Here is a 16,054-nt window from a genome sequence, read left to right as displayed (position 1 = left end):
GGATCTTTGACTTGAACTACTGGAAATTGACTTTTGCATGATATTCTAATTTATTGAGATGCACCTGTAAGTTTTGGTGAATTTGTTTCCCAGATAATCACACATGAGCACAACTCGAGCCAGAATAAGAAACTCAGGTGTCTTTTTGACCTAGCCAGCAGGGACAGGACCTGGCCGACCTCTGTCAGAGCTGTAAGTATGGGTGAACTTCAGCAGTGAAGCCGGTTTACTGCACCAGCCAGAGCTGCAGTCATGTTTCAGCAGAATTTAAACAACTGCCCAAACCAGTTGTTCACAATATCTGTCTTCAAAAAGCAAAGGAGAGCACCAAGTGACTTCCACAGTGACAGCATAAACACATTTGTATGTTTTGTCCTTATTGGAGGCACTTGGTATTTGACCTCAGCAGTCTAATGGATCTGTTGCATTTATGGAATTTATGGAATTTGTGTTGAGTTTACTTAACAATTTACAAATCCTCTTTAAGTGCTAAAGAAGTTTCACGAATGAACATAATTTCTGAATTGCTATGTGTACACACACACACACACACACACACACACACACACACACACACACACACACACACACACACTTTATCAGCTGTTTATTCTGTGGTGCTTTCTATGAAGGATTTGTGATTTGTTGTAGAGCAGAAACAATCAGTAATTGATTGACAGAAAATTTATCAGCAAAACTTTGGATAATTGATTAATCATTCAACTCTTTTTTTTTAGTTCCAGAGACCCAATTGCATTCATTAAATTGAAAAAAGAGGCTACTTTGGTTTAAATAGTGTTAAATGTTACATTACTAAATATATTAGTGCTTAATTTAATCGCCAAAAACTCTGACTATTCCTAACTAATACAGTATATACAAAATGCAAGATAAGGAAATAGGGAAAGGGTTAATCCAGCTCAGTATTCATTTTTACTCAAATAGATAAAAAATAGGGGGAAAAAAGAAGAAAAAGGTTGACACACACACGTGACTTTGTTTAATGATCTGAAAATAATACACATATTTTAGTCATTGGGGATTGTTTATACACATTAATGGCTATTAGTATATTAAATCAATCCCTGTGTTGAATGAGGATTTGTTTTGGTTTTGTTCGGCCCTGGGCCATCTTTAGCTGAACTTGTTATGCAGAACTACCCCTCCCAAAATCCCAAATATCTCGATTTAAACTTCTGTTATTGGATGTTGAAAGTTCGTTAAGGGAGGAGTTACAACTTCAATACTGTTCTTCGTGGTAGGGTTTAAAAGGTTTACTGAACAGGACAAAAATGCAGGTATTAGTTGTTGTTGTTGTTGTTGTTGTTTTTTTAGTTTTTTTTACATATAGCACGGGAAACTGTGTGATCCCAAATAGTGAAGAAGTAAAACAAAACACAAAAACACAACAAAACAATGGTGGAATAATTATTCAGATCATAAGCTTATGTACTTAGTACTTTGATTTGGTATCAAAATAATTGTTGTTATCATCATCTGCTACAAACACACACACACACACACACACACACACACACACACACACACACACACACACACACACACACACACACACACGCACACACACACACACACACAAACACTTGTCATATTTAGACAAAGATACTGAGCTTAACTCAGCCTTAACCTTCTTCCCTTACAGAAAAAACACATGTGGAGCACATGTGATCACGTTTTTGTTCCAAAAACACATGTGGTCACATGTGCTCCACATGTGTAAATGTTGTTATTATGTCCCATCATACCCCTGCTGCAGGTCATTTTTATAGTCATGCCTCTCTGTGTTTTGTTTTGTTTTGTTTTGTTTTGTTTTGTTTTGTTTTGTTTTGTTTTGTTTTGTTTTGTTTTGTTTTGTTTTGTTTTGTTTTGTTCTTGCTTTTATTAGTTACTTTAAAATTATTTGTTCCATTTGAATGTTGTAAAATCTGTCTTATGTGGTGGGTTGTTTTGAATGTATAGAGTAACCAATATATACAACATTACCCTGAAATATTGAAGAGAAGAGGAATAAATTACAATAAAATCAATATAATCAAGTACCTCAAAATTGTAGTTGAGTAAAACTCAGACTTTGTCAAATTTATCTTGATATAAACCAATGTTGTGAGTGTTGACAAGCTCCTGCCTCATCAAGTCACATGTTTTGGGTGTGCCCATCTCTTCACAAATATTGGCCCAATATTTCTGAAGTGTTATCAGGTGCTCTTTAGCTGCTCTTTTATCCAGTTGCACCAGCAGCACTCGTTTGATTCCAGATAGACTAGTCCTGCCAAGATTTAATGCAGAGTCAGACCTTGTGGCCCGATAGGCGAGACGCCTGATATTACATTGCTGAAAGTCATCCTCTGCTCCATCCCACAAGGCTTTATTGTATTGGAATAAATGTTCAATATGCACCAAAAAAAACTGTATGTCATCTTCTCAAAGTTCGTCCAGCAGACTCTGACTTGCAATCTGCTGGCAAGCAGCACAGAAAGAGAAACAAAAAGCAGCCGTCAGCGATGTTAACCCTATAATGTCATTCAACACTGGGATAAGTACTCAAAATCACTGCAGCAAAGTAGAGCTGGCATCAACAACATGAAACAGCAAACAACTCCTTAGCTCATTCTGCTTGTAGGTTTTAACATAAATAGAACCGTGACAGTAATGCTACATGCATATAGAGTACACTATATTACTATATATATATATATATAGTATCAATATCTGCCACAAAAATCTAGTATCAGTCAATTCCCCCCCCCCCCCTTTTTTTCTTTTAATCTTACTTACGTTGATTACGAAATACTAGTCTTTATCTAATAGTAACTATTTTATAAAATGCCATTAGGACTGTATGTTTTTTTTTGTCTGGCAGCTTCTTGTTTTTTTCAGCTACTCTTTTTTGGACTTTTTTTACATTGTTTTTGTCATGTATGCTTAAAAACAATTTCAGAAAGTACTGTTTACAAAGGAGAAAACACCAAAAGAAAAATTAGTTTGGGAGAAAAAAAGAAGAAAAGAAATGCATTTGAGTAAATATACATGGTCTCTTTCAACAACTACAGTCATGGAAAAAAATATTAGACCATCATTGTTTTCTTCAATTTCTTGTTCCTTTTAATGCCTGGTACAACTAAAGGCAGATATGTTTGGACTTATATGATAATATCAACAAAAATAGCTCATTAGAGCTGATATCTAGCCATTCAGTGGTTTTCTTGATAATGATTTTGGTTATTATTAAGAAAACCATGGAAAATGTTGTTGTTATCATTATATATCATTATAGACCAACTGTTCTACTTGTTGTTACCGTTGTTTTATTGATTTTATTGTCTTATGGTATTGACATCAACCTGCCAAAGGGACTAAAGATGTAAATTAGCCGTTGGCTATAATCTTGCATATTTACATGTATATGTTCATTAATATAAATTGTCCCTGTTTTAAATAAATAAACTCAAACTCGAACATATTTATCCAAAAAGATGTACCTTTAGTTGTACCAGGCATTAAAATGAAAAAGAAATTAAAGAAAACAAGGGTGGTCTCATATTTTTTTCCATGACTGTACATATATGTATTTTTTATTTTATTCTACGGTATTCACCTTTAAAAGAAAATCAGCCACTCAGCTTCTTTGTATACCACCGCCGCGGCTCCGCCCCTTTATGCAAATTAGCCGTGACGTCGACGGAAGCCAGCGCTACGTCTCTTCTTCCGACAGCTATTCCTTTAAAGGCGTATTTAAAGCCCTGGCTGCAGTTGCAGGAGTAGCGGACAACCTATGCAACAAAAGCTGCCGCAGAGCCGAGCGACTGTCCGACCGCTCAGCGGACACACACACGGAGCCAGCGGCTGACACGACCCGGCGAGGTGAGCTCCGTGTCCGGTGAAAGCACCGGCGACGAGAGGGGACGGATATTAAACATTTTGTAGCCGAGGTTGGTCTGCCCCGGCAGGCGGAACACACAGCATCTCAGGTTGCTGCTGCAGAGAGAGGAGGAGGAGGAGGAGGAGGAGGGGGAGGCATTTACAGTAGTTTGTGTAGGCCTGTGTCAAAAACAAAAATAGAGGAGAAACTGGTGGTGCAGACTCTCTGGCACAGGTCAGGTTGCATAATTAGTCTGCTCTCATTATAAAGTGTGTTTAATTAGGATATCTGAATGGTTTAAATAAATAAAAAACAGGTTAAAAAAAAAAACAAGAGGCTCAGTGCTGCAGTTTTGACAGCTTAATTTCCTTTACTAAATCTTCTGTAATTAACAAGGGAGAAGCAGTTTATACACCTGTCACTCTGGGTGAGATCAAAACAACACAGCTAAGAGTATTTTTAGATTTTGGGGCTTGTCAATCAAAAAAAGCAAGTATGAGGAGTTGCCTGCTATGGTTATCATCATTGTTTTCATTATCAATGGCCGTTGGTGCGTTTAAATGTTGCGGGTGTCGGTGGCACCAGCCTGCAGTTAAGACTTGTTGAAGAAAAAAAAAGACATTTAGGACTGAAAAGACTGGTTGATTAATCGAAAGATAATTTGTCAGCATGAATTTTATCAATGTATTATCTGTAAAGTTGTTTCTTAAGCTAAAGTATCCTTTCAAATGAGATTATTTTCTGATTGTCTTGGTGTTTAATGGTCAGAAATGGTATATTTTGGGTTCCTTCAGAAGCTGGAAATCCTTGAAAACACTTGAATTTTAATGTGGTGTATTCAAAGTGCTTGAAATTATGGATAAACAGGATGCCAAATCTACTTTGTGACGTTGTCACAAAAACAAATGTTGGTTGTTAACAGCTCATTAACCTCTAATTCAATGTGAAGTGGAATATACTGCATATACTTTATGTACTGTGTGTAAATATGCAAATTAACTGTAAAAAAAATTGCTTGAAAAGTGCTTGAATTTGTCAGTGGGAAAGTCGTAGGAACCCTGAATGTCTTTGAGTCTTTCAGGCTGTTGGACAAAAACAAACAAACAAACAAGCAATTTCAAAGCATCACCTTGGGTAGTGCCTGGAAAGGGACCGATTAAATTGATTTATCTAGAAAATAACTGCAGATTAAAATGATAACACAAGTTTGCTGCAGTGATATAAACATTGAGCTCCTCCACCTTTTTTTCTCCCAGAAAACATTTAAAAGTAATGTTTTATTTTCCTTACAGGACCTTTTTAATGTGCATTAATTTGCTACTATTCATTCACATTTTCTATGAGATGCATTCGAAGGATTCTACACACATTTCTGTGACTGAAAGCTGCAGCTCCATCACATTACTGGTGCAAAGGCAGAGAGAGAGACTTTGCGTTACGTGTTTTGCTGGTTTGTTGACAGCTCCTGATTTATTTTCATGCATGTGCATGTGAGAGTAAGAGCTGATGTTGCTGCAGGGTCGGCCGTTGTATTGATCTAATGTACAGTATAAGCTGACTAACTGTGTTTGTGTGTTCTGAGCTGATTTGCTGAGTGTTAACTCTTTGTTTTTCTGTGTGTGCTCAGGTACGACTGCAGGGCTTTAAATTGCAGCCTGGACCAAACGTCTCAACGACATTAATGAAGCTTTCAAGGCCTTTTGGTGAGTCTAACATGCAGAAACACTTAGCAGATGGTACAAATTTATTTGTATTCACTCTTAGCAGTGCATTTAAAAAGTCTTCCCTGTGTTATTTTGCTGTTTGGACGAGTCAATCTGCACAAAAATATAACAAAGGTCCCAAAGAGAAATGCAAATAGCCAACAGATGTTCTTCCTCTATTTTCTTTCAAGTCTAATGTGTTCTTATTCTGCAAAAAAAAAAAAAACCCACAACCATTATGAGCAGAACAATACAAAAAATAGACATGCAGAATGATCTGATGGCGGTCTCGGCTTGGATCGACCTGACAGGATTGGCACACACAAACGCAATCATACATCCTAAAAAAAAATAAATCAGTATCTCTTTGTCTGTGCTTTCGACATGTTGCGATGCAGCCTGAGTTTCAGGTTGCATGCTGCAGACCGGCCGGTTCTGCTGAAGTGAAAGCAGTCGACTTCCTCTTTTATTAAATACTTGCTGACTATCAACTGGTGCTGAGTCAGCGTCAGGTTATTACCAACAAAGTGTAGCGAGACGCAGCTGGTCACGAGTAGACAGTCACATGAGCACACACACACACTCATGAACTTAAATGTACATTTTCTCAGAAGTTGTGCAAACACAGCACATGCCACCATATGTTGACATTCACAGAGCTTTTGATCAGCTGCCAACATACAAATATTCTCATACTTTGCATGCAGAACTGGGGTATATTTCCATAAACGATGTAAATAATATTGCTTCCTTTGCTCCCAACTTACAACAAAGTAAGATCATAACTACATACACTGTTCTAACAGAGATACCTATAGTGTCTCAGATCCACCCAACAAAACACACACAAACACACTCATTAATGAGGATGCGATTGAGGTTTGCAACTGAAATATAAGCTATTTAATTCCTTGGCTCCTGCATGTTGTTATGCTTCTGTTGAGTACTGTGCTATGAGCCAACAGCAGTACACTCAGTGCAACCCCAGATGTGTTTGTTCAATGGTTTCCACACCACACGACGAAGCATGAGAGTCTCAGTGGGAGCCGATGCAACTGGCAGGTTGCTTTAAAACAAGAACGTGTCCTGCCTTAAAGACATTTCAGATGCTTTATCATGCAACCTCCATGTCCCTATTTAAGTCCTCACTCTCTACTGGCAGGACTGGATGATAAAAGCCACAATTACAAATAAAATCTGCAAAATAAGCAACTTTTCCATCGATGAAATATACTTCATGTTTCTGATTGGCTAATGCTGCTCCATGCTGGAAACTTTGTTTCACTTTGTGTTGTCGGCAAAAGCTGAGCCCAGCTAGAATTTTCAGGGTTTTTGCAGCTTAATGCAAGTTTGATTTAAGACTGTTTCAATGCCAAACATAATTAAATTTAAACCAATTTTAGAATAATGGCAACAACAACAAAAAAAGCCTCAAATGTATCGTCTTTTGGTTTTAATCATGGTGCAAAATCTTGGTTAAAATTTCCATTTCTGCTGTCGTTGCTCACTAGCAGACAGTGAATCCTCTGCTCTGAGCCTCCCAACCTGGAATAAAAAAATAAAAAAATCAAAGGAGTGCTGCCAAAAATCACAAGAAAACTCTATGGAACTCTATTTGAAGCAATTAAAATGCCTTTATTGTGAGTCAAGCCTTGACGGGGAGTATGACCGAACTCATTTTGGCATTCCGTCCAACTCGAATACGCCATCTTCATCACTATGAAGGCATTTTAATTGTGTTAAAGAGAGTTCCTTGGAATTTTCTTGAAACTCAATTTGTGTGGAGGAAGTGCTCCTCTTAAAACATTTAAAAAAAATATTAGTGTTGTTAGTTCCGCTATCGTACGTGACGTTAATCCGAGAGGTATTGTATATTAAAGAAATAAATAAATTTAGCACTTATTTTGATATCTTACAATGAAATGTCAGAAACGCATGAATACTATGCTAACTCCTGTGTCTAAGCATTTTTAAGACTTTATTTTTTTGAATAATGATTTGATACACAGCTTATCTTTATTGTCCAAAAGCCAACATTTGGCTCAATTAATTTAAGTTACACTGCGGCCCCTTTCATGCTCTCACGGCCTTTCTGTGTCACACACACACACACACACACACACACACACACACACACACACACACACACACACACACACACACACACACACACAGCTGATCTGGCTTTGTGTTCCAAACCCTGATCCTGTGTGTAGATAACCCACTTCCTACTGCTGTGAAGTTTCTGTACACAAACCTGAGAGAGAGAGGGGAAAGAATCGAGCAAGTACGTTTTCCCACCTCTGATCAGAGAGCAAGACTGTGTTTATGTGTGTGTGTGTTTGTCGTCTCACTTACATCAATGCCATCAATAGCCCCCCTTATCTCCACCAGATCTTACACACACACACACACACACACACATACACTTGTTGCTGCTATAAATGCTTTTTTTTTAGTCAAAGTTTTCATCAGCTGAGGGGAAAAGACAACAAGATGCCTGTCTTTATATTTGTTTTATTCAACATTTTTGAGGCAAATTGTTAATGTCAACTGTGTAAAGATGTGACCCGACCTTTACCTTTAAGTCTGGTGGGTTGTTTACTTTCTAGGTGGATAAAAAAACACGCCTCACTTCTTAACTTGGGCTAATTGTTCTGCAAATTAATCCTGTTTGAACTCCCTCTTTAGAGAGCCAACTAACATTGATGTCTCCGAAAACAGAAACATGTTACGGTTTGATTTACTGGCGGTTTAATAAGTGTGTGTGTGTGTGTGTGTGTGTGTTTGTGTGTGTTTGTGCGTGTGCGTGTGCGTGTGTGTGTGTGTGGATCTGCTCCACTTCATGCCTGACTGGATGGTTTTCTAGTGGCGGAGGACTGTTATCAAAGTCAATATCAGATGGCCTTACTGTATTTAGCCCTGGCTTTGAGTTAGAGGACACACGTGAGTGAGTTTGTCAATAACACAAAGTGTCTTCCAAGAATAGAGACTTTCCACTTTGTTTGCTCGCTCTCCTGGCAGCTCTCCTCCACTCTGTCTTGTCTCTCTCTCTCTTCTCCTGTCGTTTCTTATTTGTATCTTGTTTACATTTTTGGCTTTAACTCCTGTAGTTTAAAGGCAAATACAGTTTCAGCCAATATGGATAAAAGAAAAGTGGATTTAACTATATGTCAACTGGGCAAACTGTAATATGACTGAAAGCTTCAGAACAGCTGCTAAATGGACCCTGTGGTGCAGCAGTTTGTTAACAGTTAAGAGGCTTTTTAGGTTATTTTAAAGTGCTTTGATGAAAGATGCAATAGGAGCATGTAAATTATCATTTGAAGTGAGAACAAAGGAGCTGGTAGTGTTTGTAAAGAGGCTTTCAACATGAGTTTTCTGTTATTATGAATTTCTTAGGCTGCATTCAAGGCAGATCATACGGCGTAGTGAAAACGCCAGTAATCCCATTCATTAAAGCATTTGGGCTGTGGAGGTTGGCACCATAGGGTTCCCCTATGGCGGTAAAGTTGAAGCGGACTCAATTTGTGGAGAAATGCAGCTGCAGTTGCCAATCCCACGACTGGCAAGCTGGTGAGAGAATGCAGGAAACACCCTGTCTATCAAAACAACTTTGGTACGAGAAACTTTAAAAAGCTAAGAGGATAAAACACTGACTAAAGAGATGCTTGTTGGAGCTATTCTGTTCGGGAATTTGATAGCATGTTTCCTCCATCAAGCTCAGTCCCTCCGTCTTATCTTTCAAGTGCGGTTGGAAATGTTGCAAAACTGATTGGAAAACAATCATTGTGAAATATAAAGGCTACAATGTACCCTGTTTACACAGGTATCTTTTTATTTCTCATAGTCATATTGTTTCAGGTTTGCTGTTCAAGGTCACATGTGGTCACAGAACAAGTTATCTAGAGACAGCTGGCTTGTTTCTGAGTTTTTTTCACTCTTGTCAGAACAGAACAATTCGCTGCCATTTAACCCTCTGTTTTCATTCGGAGGCGTGAATTCCTCTTTTTCTGTTTATAATTACATGTGCAGAAACAATTCTGGCCACCCCCAAAAGGGGAATGCAGCCAGACTGGTAAAACCAGCACCAAGAAGCTGTCAAAAAACTATTAATTCAAAGAGCAATTAATCTGACAGCTTTGTTCATGCTCACTATGTGCCTTTTCTCTGCCATTTGGAGCTTTGGATAAGCAGCACTGATGTTTCTGCAGGGCTCCAACAGTCTTCTCCACTGCACCAAAAGTCAGATGAGCTCAGATAGTGTGAACAAATTTGGCCTCACCACACGTTTGGCCTCTGCCTCCTGTGGTTGATTTTAATCAGTGTGTTGTTGTGAAACATCTGCAATTTTTCACGCAATGAAAAAGTTTTCTCCTTCCAAAGTTTTTTCCAAAGTCATCTTATGACGCAGTAGAAAAGTCTTAAATCAAATAATGAAACCTCGCTCTTGAGATGTCTCTTTGGGTCCGGTCCAATCACTGTCCCCGTCTTCACTGACTCATCCTGTCCCGGGACAAACTGATGTCCTGCTTTCCAATTGAATTATTAGAGCTGACTGGATGCCAGAGACGGCTGGCAGCTTTTACTTCTTGTCTGAGCATTTTTCAAATCTTCACCACACACCACACCTCTCTGTGTTTTGATATGCTGTGTGGCAGTTCAGCTTTACCTCAGGGTGTCTGGCAAAGTTGTTGTGCTGGTGAAAAAAGTCTTAACAAACGTCTTAAAAGTCTTAACAAACTGGGCGGCTGACACACACACACACACACACACACACACACACACACACACACACACACACACACATACACATTACTGGATCATCTGTCTGTAGTTTGACTCTGTTGTGTTACAAATAAAGCTGCAGCTGTTGTTGGATACTTGCAATCTGGCATGTGAAAAAAGGTGAAATATTACCAAACTGTTTTTTTTTTTTTTAAATCTAGTCCTTGGCATGAAAGGAAGTGGAAGTTTTTATCTTGTATAGCTTGCAAAAAAACCCTCTTCTATATCTCACTTCCTATGTATTACTCGGCTCGACTCAACTCACTTTTAGCTAAGCATCTATTTAATTTTCAACTGTGAGTTTTAACAACTTGTTTTGTCTGACCAGCAAGTTAAAACCCAAAGATATTCAGCTTGATATAACAGAAAACCAGCAAATCTTCACGCATGAGAGACTGAAACCACTCACAAAAGGTGAAGTGTGATTTTATATTGCCCATACAGTATACAGGTGCATCTCAATACATTAGAAAATCATGGAAAAGTTCATTTCCAGTAGTTCAAGTCAAATAACCCCAACCAAGTATTGAGTGCAAATAGATGGACATACTTGCCAACATTTCCATATTAAACATACTTTTCGAAAATTGGTCTTTTGTAATATAAAATTTTTTTTGAGACACCGAATTTTAGGTCTTCATTAAATGTAAGCCATAATCATTATAATTAGAAGAAATTAAATAAATTAAGACATGAAATGTTTTATTCTATGTGTGTAATGGATCTATATAATGTGTTATTTCCACTTTTGAATTGAATTACTGACATAAATAAACTTTTCTATGATATTGTAATTTATTGATATGCACCTGTATATAATTTGAAGGAAGAGAAAAAACAAGGATTTTGATACAAAGTCACACTGCTATAGTTTTTTCACACATATATCAAAGACGAATGGACAGCTATCACAGTGACACAGGATTAAAACAAGGAGGATCTCTTTTTCACATCATGAGGACTTAAACAACAACTCATAGATTCATTAAATTATAAAAAATCACATCAGTTCTAGCTTTTTTTTTTTAGAGTGCATCATCTAAAAGGGGCCGTTTATACAGACAGGCAGGCATGCAGGTAGTCGGGTATCTGGGGTGAAAGAAGAGAGATGATAACTGGCTGTGAGCCAGTAATGTCATTAACCCTGTTAGTAATACTGCACTCAAAGTAATGGACACACTTGTTCACATTTGAGCTGATTTGCGTGCTGCAGAAAAAGAACATCCTTTTTCAACATTTTTACAAATAAAACATGATTCATCACAGAAGCAGAAAGACCTGTAACATGATATGTACAAACTGCTACTTTATGATTCAACTCAGTGTCACGTATTAGTGAGAGAAGCATTGATTAACTGTACATACTGGAGCAAAGTGTGTCATTTGCAGTGTGAAACATTTGTTTTTCTTTGATTTTCTGTCTCTGTCAGTCTTATGTGGCTGTTTTTATTTCGTTTTTTATCACTCAGTGGGGTGAAATCCAGCCACAGTGACGGCTTTTATTGCAGCCTCCCAAATATAAAAATGCGCACACTCATAAAATACTTTGATTAAACGCTCCACCAAACAGTTTAATCATCTGTTTGTGGGGCTCAGTTATTGATTTTTAAGGCAGTATTTAGATTGGTTAACTCTGTGTTTTCAAATAAACAGTGTGTGGTTTTTTTTTTTGGTTTATGAAAATGTTCTCAGAGAGAGTTGTTTTCTGCATCTTGGTGCAAGCTTTTGGTTAAATCCAGCACCATTATGAGTCATCACAGCCCGCCTGCTGCCAGATTTGATCATAAAATCATGTTTTGGATGCTGCAGATTGTTGGAATGATGTTGTAGACTCATGACTCATGAAAGCTAGTCACTGTTTAAATTGTAGATTTTCTAGTCACTTTTACATTGATTACAACTCATTTATTACTCATCATATCATGTATCACATTTTTCTGGTGTGCCTAAACTAAAATAACAAGTAACTGTCATTTATTCTTTGATTGTTGTACATTTTCAAGGATTTTCGATGATATTGGACCGCCACTAGCTTGTAATGTAAGTAGACGACATGTTTTTTTGAAGTGTCAGTTTGGTTTTATGTGCATTAGGCTCGTCAGATCTGTACCTAAAACTATTGACGCTACTGACACTACTACTAATGACTTTAATGTATTGTTTGCAGCAATTTTTTTCACTTTTATGCAACATTTGACATTTTAGCCACCATTCTGTTGCTAAATTATATGAAGACTTTGTTGTTTTTGTGTGTAACCACTAGCAACTGTGTTATGTGATCGTCTGACCATATTTCATGGACCTTCATCATTAGACCACGTCTAATGTCCATGAGACATTTTTCTAGCCTGCTACTACCTTATCCACCCAAATTCAATCCTGAATGCTCTGTGTTTTGGTTCACATCCTTCCTGTGGTTCGGACTGTGTTCTCACCTGCAGCGACCCGAACTCTGGTGCAGCTAACCGAGACCCACATGATTGAGCGGACCAGAGTTCGGTTCGTTGGTTCGCACCAGAGTTCATCTGACAAAATGCACCATAGTTTGTTTCAAGCGGATGAAACAGCTCAGGTGTGAATGTCTCTGAAGTCTTGTTTTGGGTACTGACACTGGCATTAAAAAGGATCAATGCAAATTATATAAATTTTCTCTGGTCATGTTTTCAGAATTTAGGCATCAACTTGGTACCAAAGTATCGGTTCTTGTGACACCCCAATGTGGCTATGTGATGGTAAATACTGTTTGATGGTATAAATTGAGATTTACTGATTTACTGATCCCACAGTGGGAGCTATTTAGGGAAAGCTATGTAGTAAGTCAGGGCTGGATTCTTGAGTAATCTCATGATTTTTAGTAATTCGTCACCGTTACGTGATTTGCGCAAACATGGAGGAGGAGAGTGAAGTTGTAAATACAGAACATGTGGAGGTGTCCCGTTTACCTTTTAAAACCTGTAATACTTGAAATTATGGGTCTCGGGAAGGCTTTCATTTTAAAAGAATTTCAGTTTTACGGTGTGAAGCTGCTGTTTTTGTTTGAAACAAAGTTCCAAGTAAAGGAAGAAAACAAATGTGATAAAATACAACTTCTGAATTCAATTTAAAAAACAACAACTTTATTGTGATATATCTAATGTCACTGTGATCTAGAATTATCTATACCATGTTATAAGATTTTGCCTGTATTGTCCACCCTAAATCATAGCTGGGGAAGTCAGATTGCATTTTCGCACAGAGGTTTCATATTTGTGTTGGTGTTAAACATTTACGCATCAATGATCTTCATTTATACAGCAACTCCTTTAGTTAAATCAGATTGCTGTTAGCATGTGATGTTTGCTGGAAAGCCTATAACCAATGTGGTATGTGTTGGCACATGATTGTTTTGCACATTTTGATGACTGAATTTTACTTTGTGTGTGTGGTCAAGCAGTGTGATGCTGTTGCTGTCAGTTGGCCTTTATCTGCATCAAGCATAAGTTTGTGTGCGTGTGTGTGTGTGTGTGTGTGCGTGTGCGCGTGTGCGCGTGTGCGCGTGTGTGTGCGTGTGCGTGTGTGTGTGTGTGTGTGTGTGTTAGGAAGCTCTACAGCGGAATATTCCATTAGACGTGTGGGCGGGGTAAAACTTAAAGGTCTTGTACGATCCTGAACAGGTTTGCACAGGCAGTTATTCTTTTGGCTCGTTGTCAAAAGAAGCTGGTGTGAAACAATGATGTTTGTTTTTATCGGCACATCAGTGTTTAGCTGCTTTAAGTCGGCCCCTGTGGTGAATTGAGGTGGTTATATGTGTGTTTATTAGTAAGGTTTGTACTCGCTCAGAGGCAGGTTTAGGGTTATGTGTTTGTTTTGATTAGAGAGAGGAAAAAGTATAGAGTGTGACAGATCTTGGTCACACTGGTGGCTGAAAAGAAGAAAAAAAACACCCACAAATAGATACATCAAGTAGATATATATCAGCTCCTTGCATGCTCTTTTAGTTTTCTTTTTTTTTCTATCTCCTGTTTGGCTTGCTGCTCCCTTGCGGGTTAAAGCCTCAGGAGGCTGTAAGGGGGGAGGACACACACACACACACACACACACACACACACACACACACACACACACACACAAGGTCTCTCTAAAAGGGGGCAGGCCCCCCGGGTCAGAGAGACAGGATGCAGGTGGGGGGTGCAGTAATGTGATGTTGGGTAGGGGGTACTGTAGTTAGAGGGGGCACAGATGAGGTCTGAGGTGGTCACAGTGTGTGTGTGTGTGTGTGTGTGTGTGTGTGTGTGTGTGTGTGTGTGGTTATGGTGACAAACAGAGCCAGTAACGTGACTCCAGTGTAGAAGTAGGCCAAGGCTGCTGTCAGCAGCCTGTCAAAACCTCACTGTATCCCGCTTCAAACAGTCAGACATGCAGGAGTTTACGCAGCGTTTTTACATCAGGAGTCTGCCATCATCATCTGTTAGCATGCTAGTTGTGGGGGGCAAAAAAGAAGATATGGGTCAGCAGATTACATAAAAATGACACAAAATGTATGAGTCACTTGAAACTACATTGACATCAACTGTCTAGACGGGCTCAGATCAGCAGGCTGTGGATTTAAATAACAGTGTACATGTTTGTGTGTGCGGCCTTCACACACAGGACACTCTGCTGTTTCTCAGACTAATAATATTGTATGTTTTATAATGCTCTGGTCACCTTCAGCCCGTCTAAAGAGATGCTATTTTTGCTTTAGCCTGAAACCTAAAATAGTCGCCTGTGGAGGTTATGATGAAGAGAAAATGTACTAAAGGACCAAACCACTGAAAGAAAGCAAAAGGTCAGTGATGATTTTTTAAAGCAAAAACTAGTTAGCTAGCTGTGCTAACACCTGTGACCTGACCTCAGTGTTTATGTGGGCCAGTCAGAATGCTAACCAGCTAGCCTATTAGCCAGCGGGGCTAAAAATAAACAATAGGATAACTGGGCTATTACTGGCTGCAAAGCTAGCTGACAGGACACACAGCAGGACCCTCTCCTTTTATAACTATGCTAGTAGTGGATGCATAATTCTTAAACCTGCTTTGTTGCACCACAAAGGCACATTCTTGTCCTCTTGACTCACAGATGGCTTCAGGTGAAATAACAGAGCATTTTAACACTAAGGTTGCCATGGCCATTAACTCCGAGCAACTTGTTTTTTTCAGGTAATGCGTTGTTTATTATTATTATTATTATTATTATGCAGGGGAAAAAATGTAGAAACTATAAAGATATACTCAGTACAGTGGCATCCAGACTCATGTTTGTAAGCCAGTTTTCACCTCAAAACAGAATAGATAGGTTAAGCAGCAATAAATTAACAATAATCTGCATAAAAAAGGGCCCTGCCTTATATTTAACTCCACCAAGGAGGTTAAGTTTTCACTTCTGTTGGCAGGATTACAGAAAAACTACTGGGCCAGTTCTATTAAACTGTCTTAAAGGGTGTAGCATGTGCCAAGGAAGAATATAACATTTTAAAGTGGATCAGTGTCCTGGGGCAGATGTACAAATACATTTGTGCTGCTTTCATTTGGTGTCACAATAATCAGAAAAATTATTTCCAGATCATATTTTATGGCTCACCTGATCTGTTTTATTTGTTCTTTGTTGTCTCATAAATACCGGAAAAAGCTATCAATATGTTGTTTGAACACTGAGCAATAAAATACAA

General features: G+C 38.4%; 1 protein-coding gene across 1 annotated transcript in view; it reads left to right on the top strand.

Annotated features, from left to right (window-relative positions):
• Positions 1 to 3,746: 3,746 nt before the first annotated feature.
• Positions 3,747 to 16,054, top strand: part of LOC131984606 (solute carrier family 45 member 4) — a 68,794-nt gene continuing 56,486 nt past the window's right edge. The window contains exons 1-2 of the mRNA XM_059349493.1: positions 3,747 to 3,882; positions 5,508 to 5,583. Of these exons, the coding sequence (XP_059205476.1) occupies positions 5,562 to 5,583 (22 nt within the window). The 5' untranslated portion in view covers positions 3,747 to 3,882; positions 5,508 to 5,561. The remainder of the gene's footprint in view (positions 3,883 to 5,507; positions 5,584 to 16,054) is intronic.

The sequence above is a fragment of the Centropristis striata genome, chromosome 14 (genome assembly GCF_030273125.1).
Source record: "Centropristis striata isolate RG_2023a ecotype Rhode Island chromosome 14, C.striata_1.0, whole genome shotgun sequence".
In the NCBI taxonomy this organism is placed as follows: domain Eukaryota; kingdom Metazoa; phylum Chordata; class Actinopteri; order Perciformes; family Serranidae; genus Centropristis; species Centropristis striata.
This window is presented reverse-complemented; position numbering and strand designations above follow the sequence as displayed.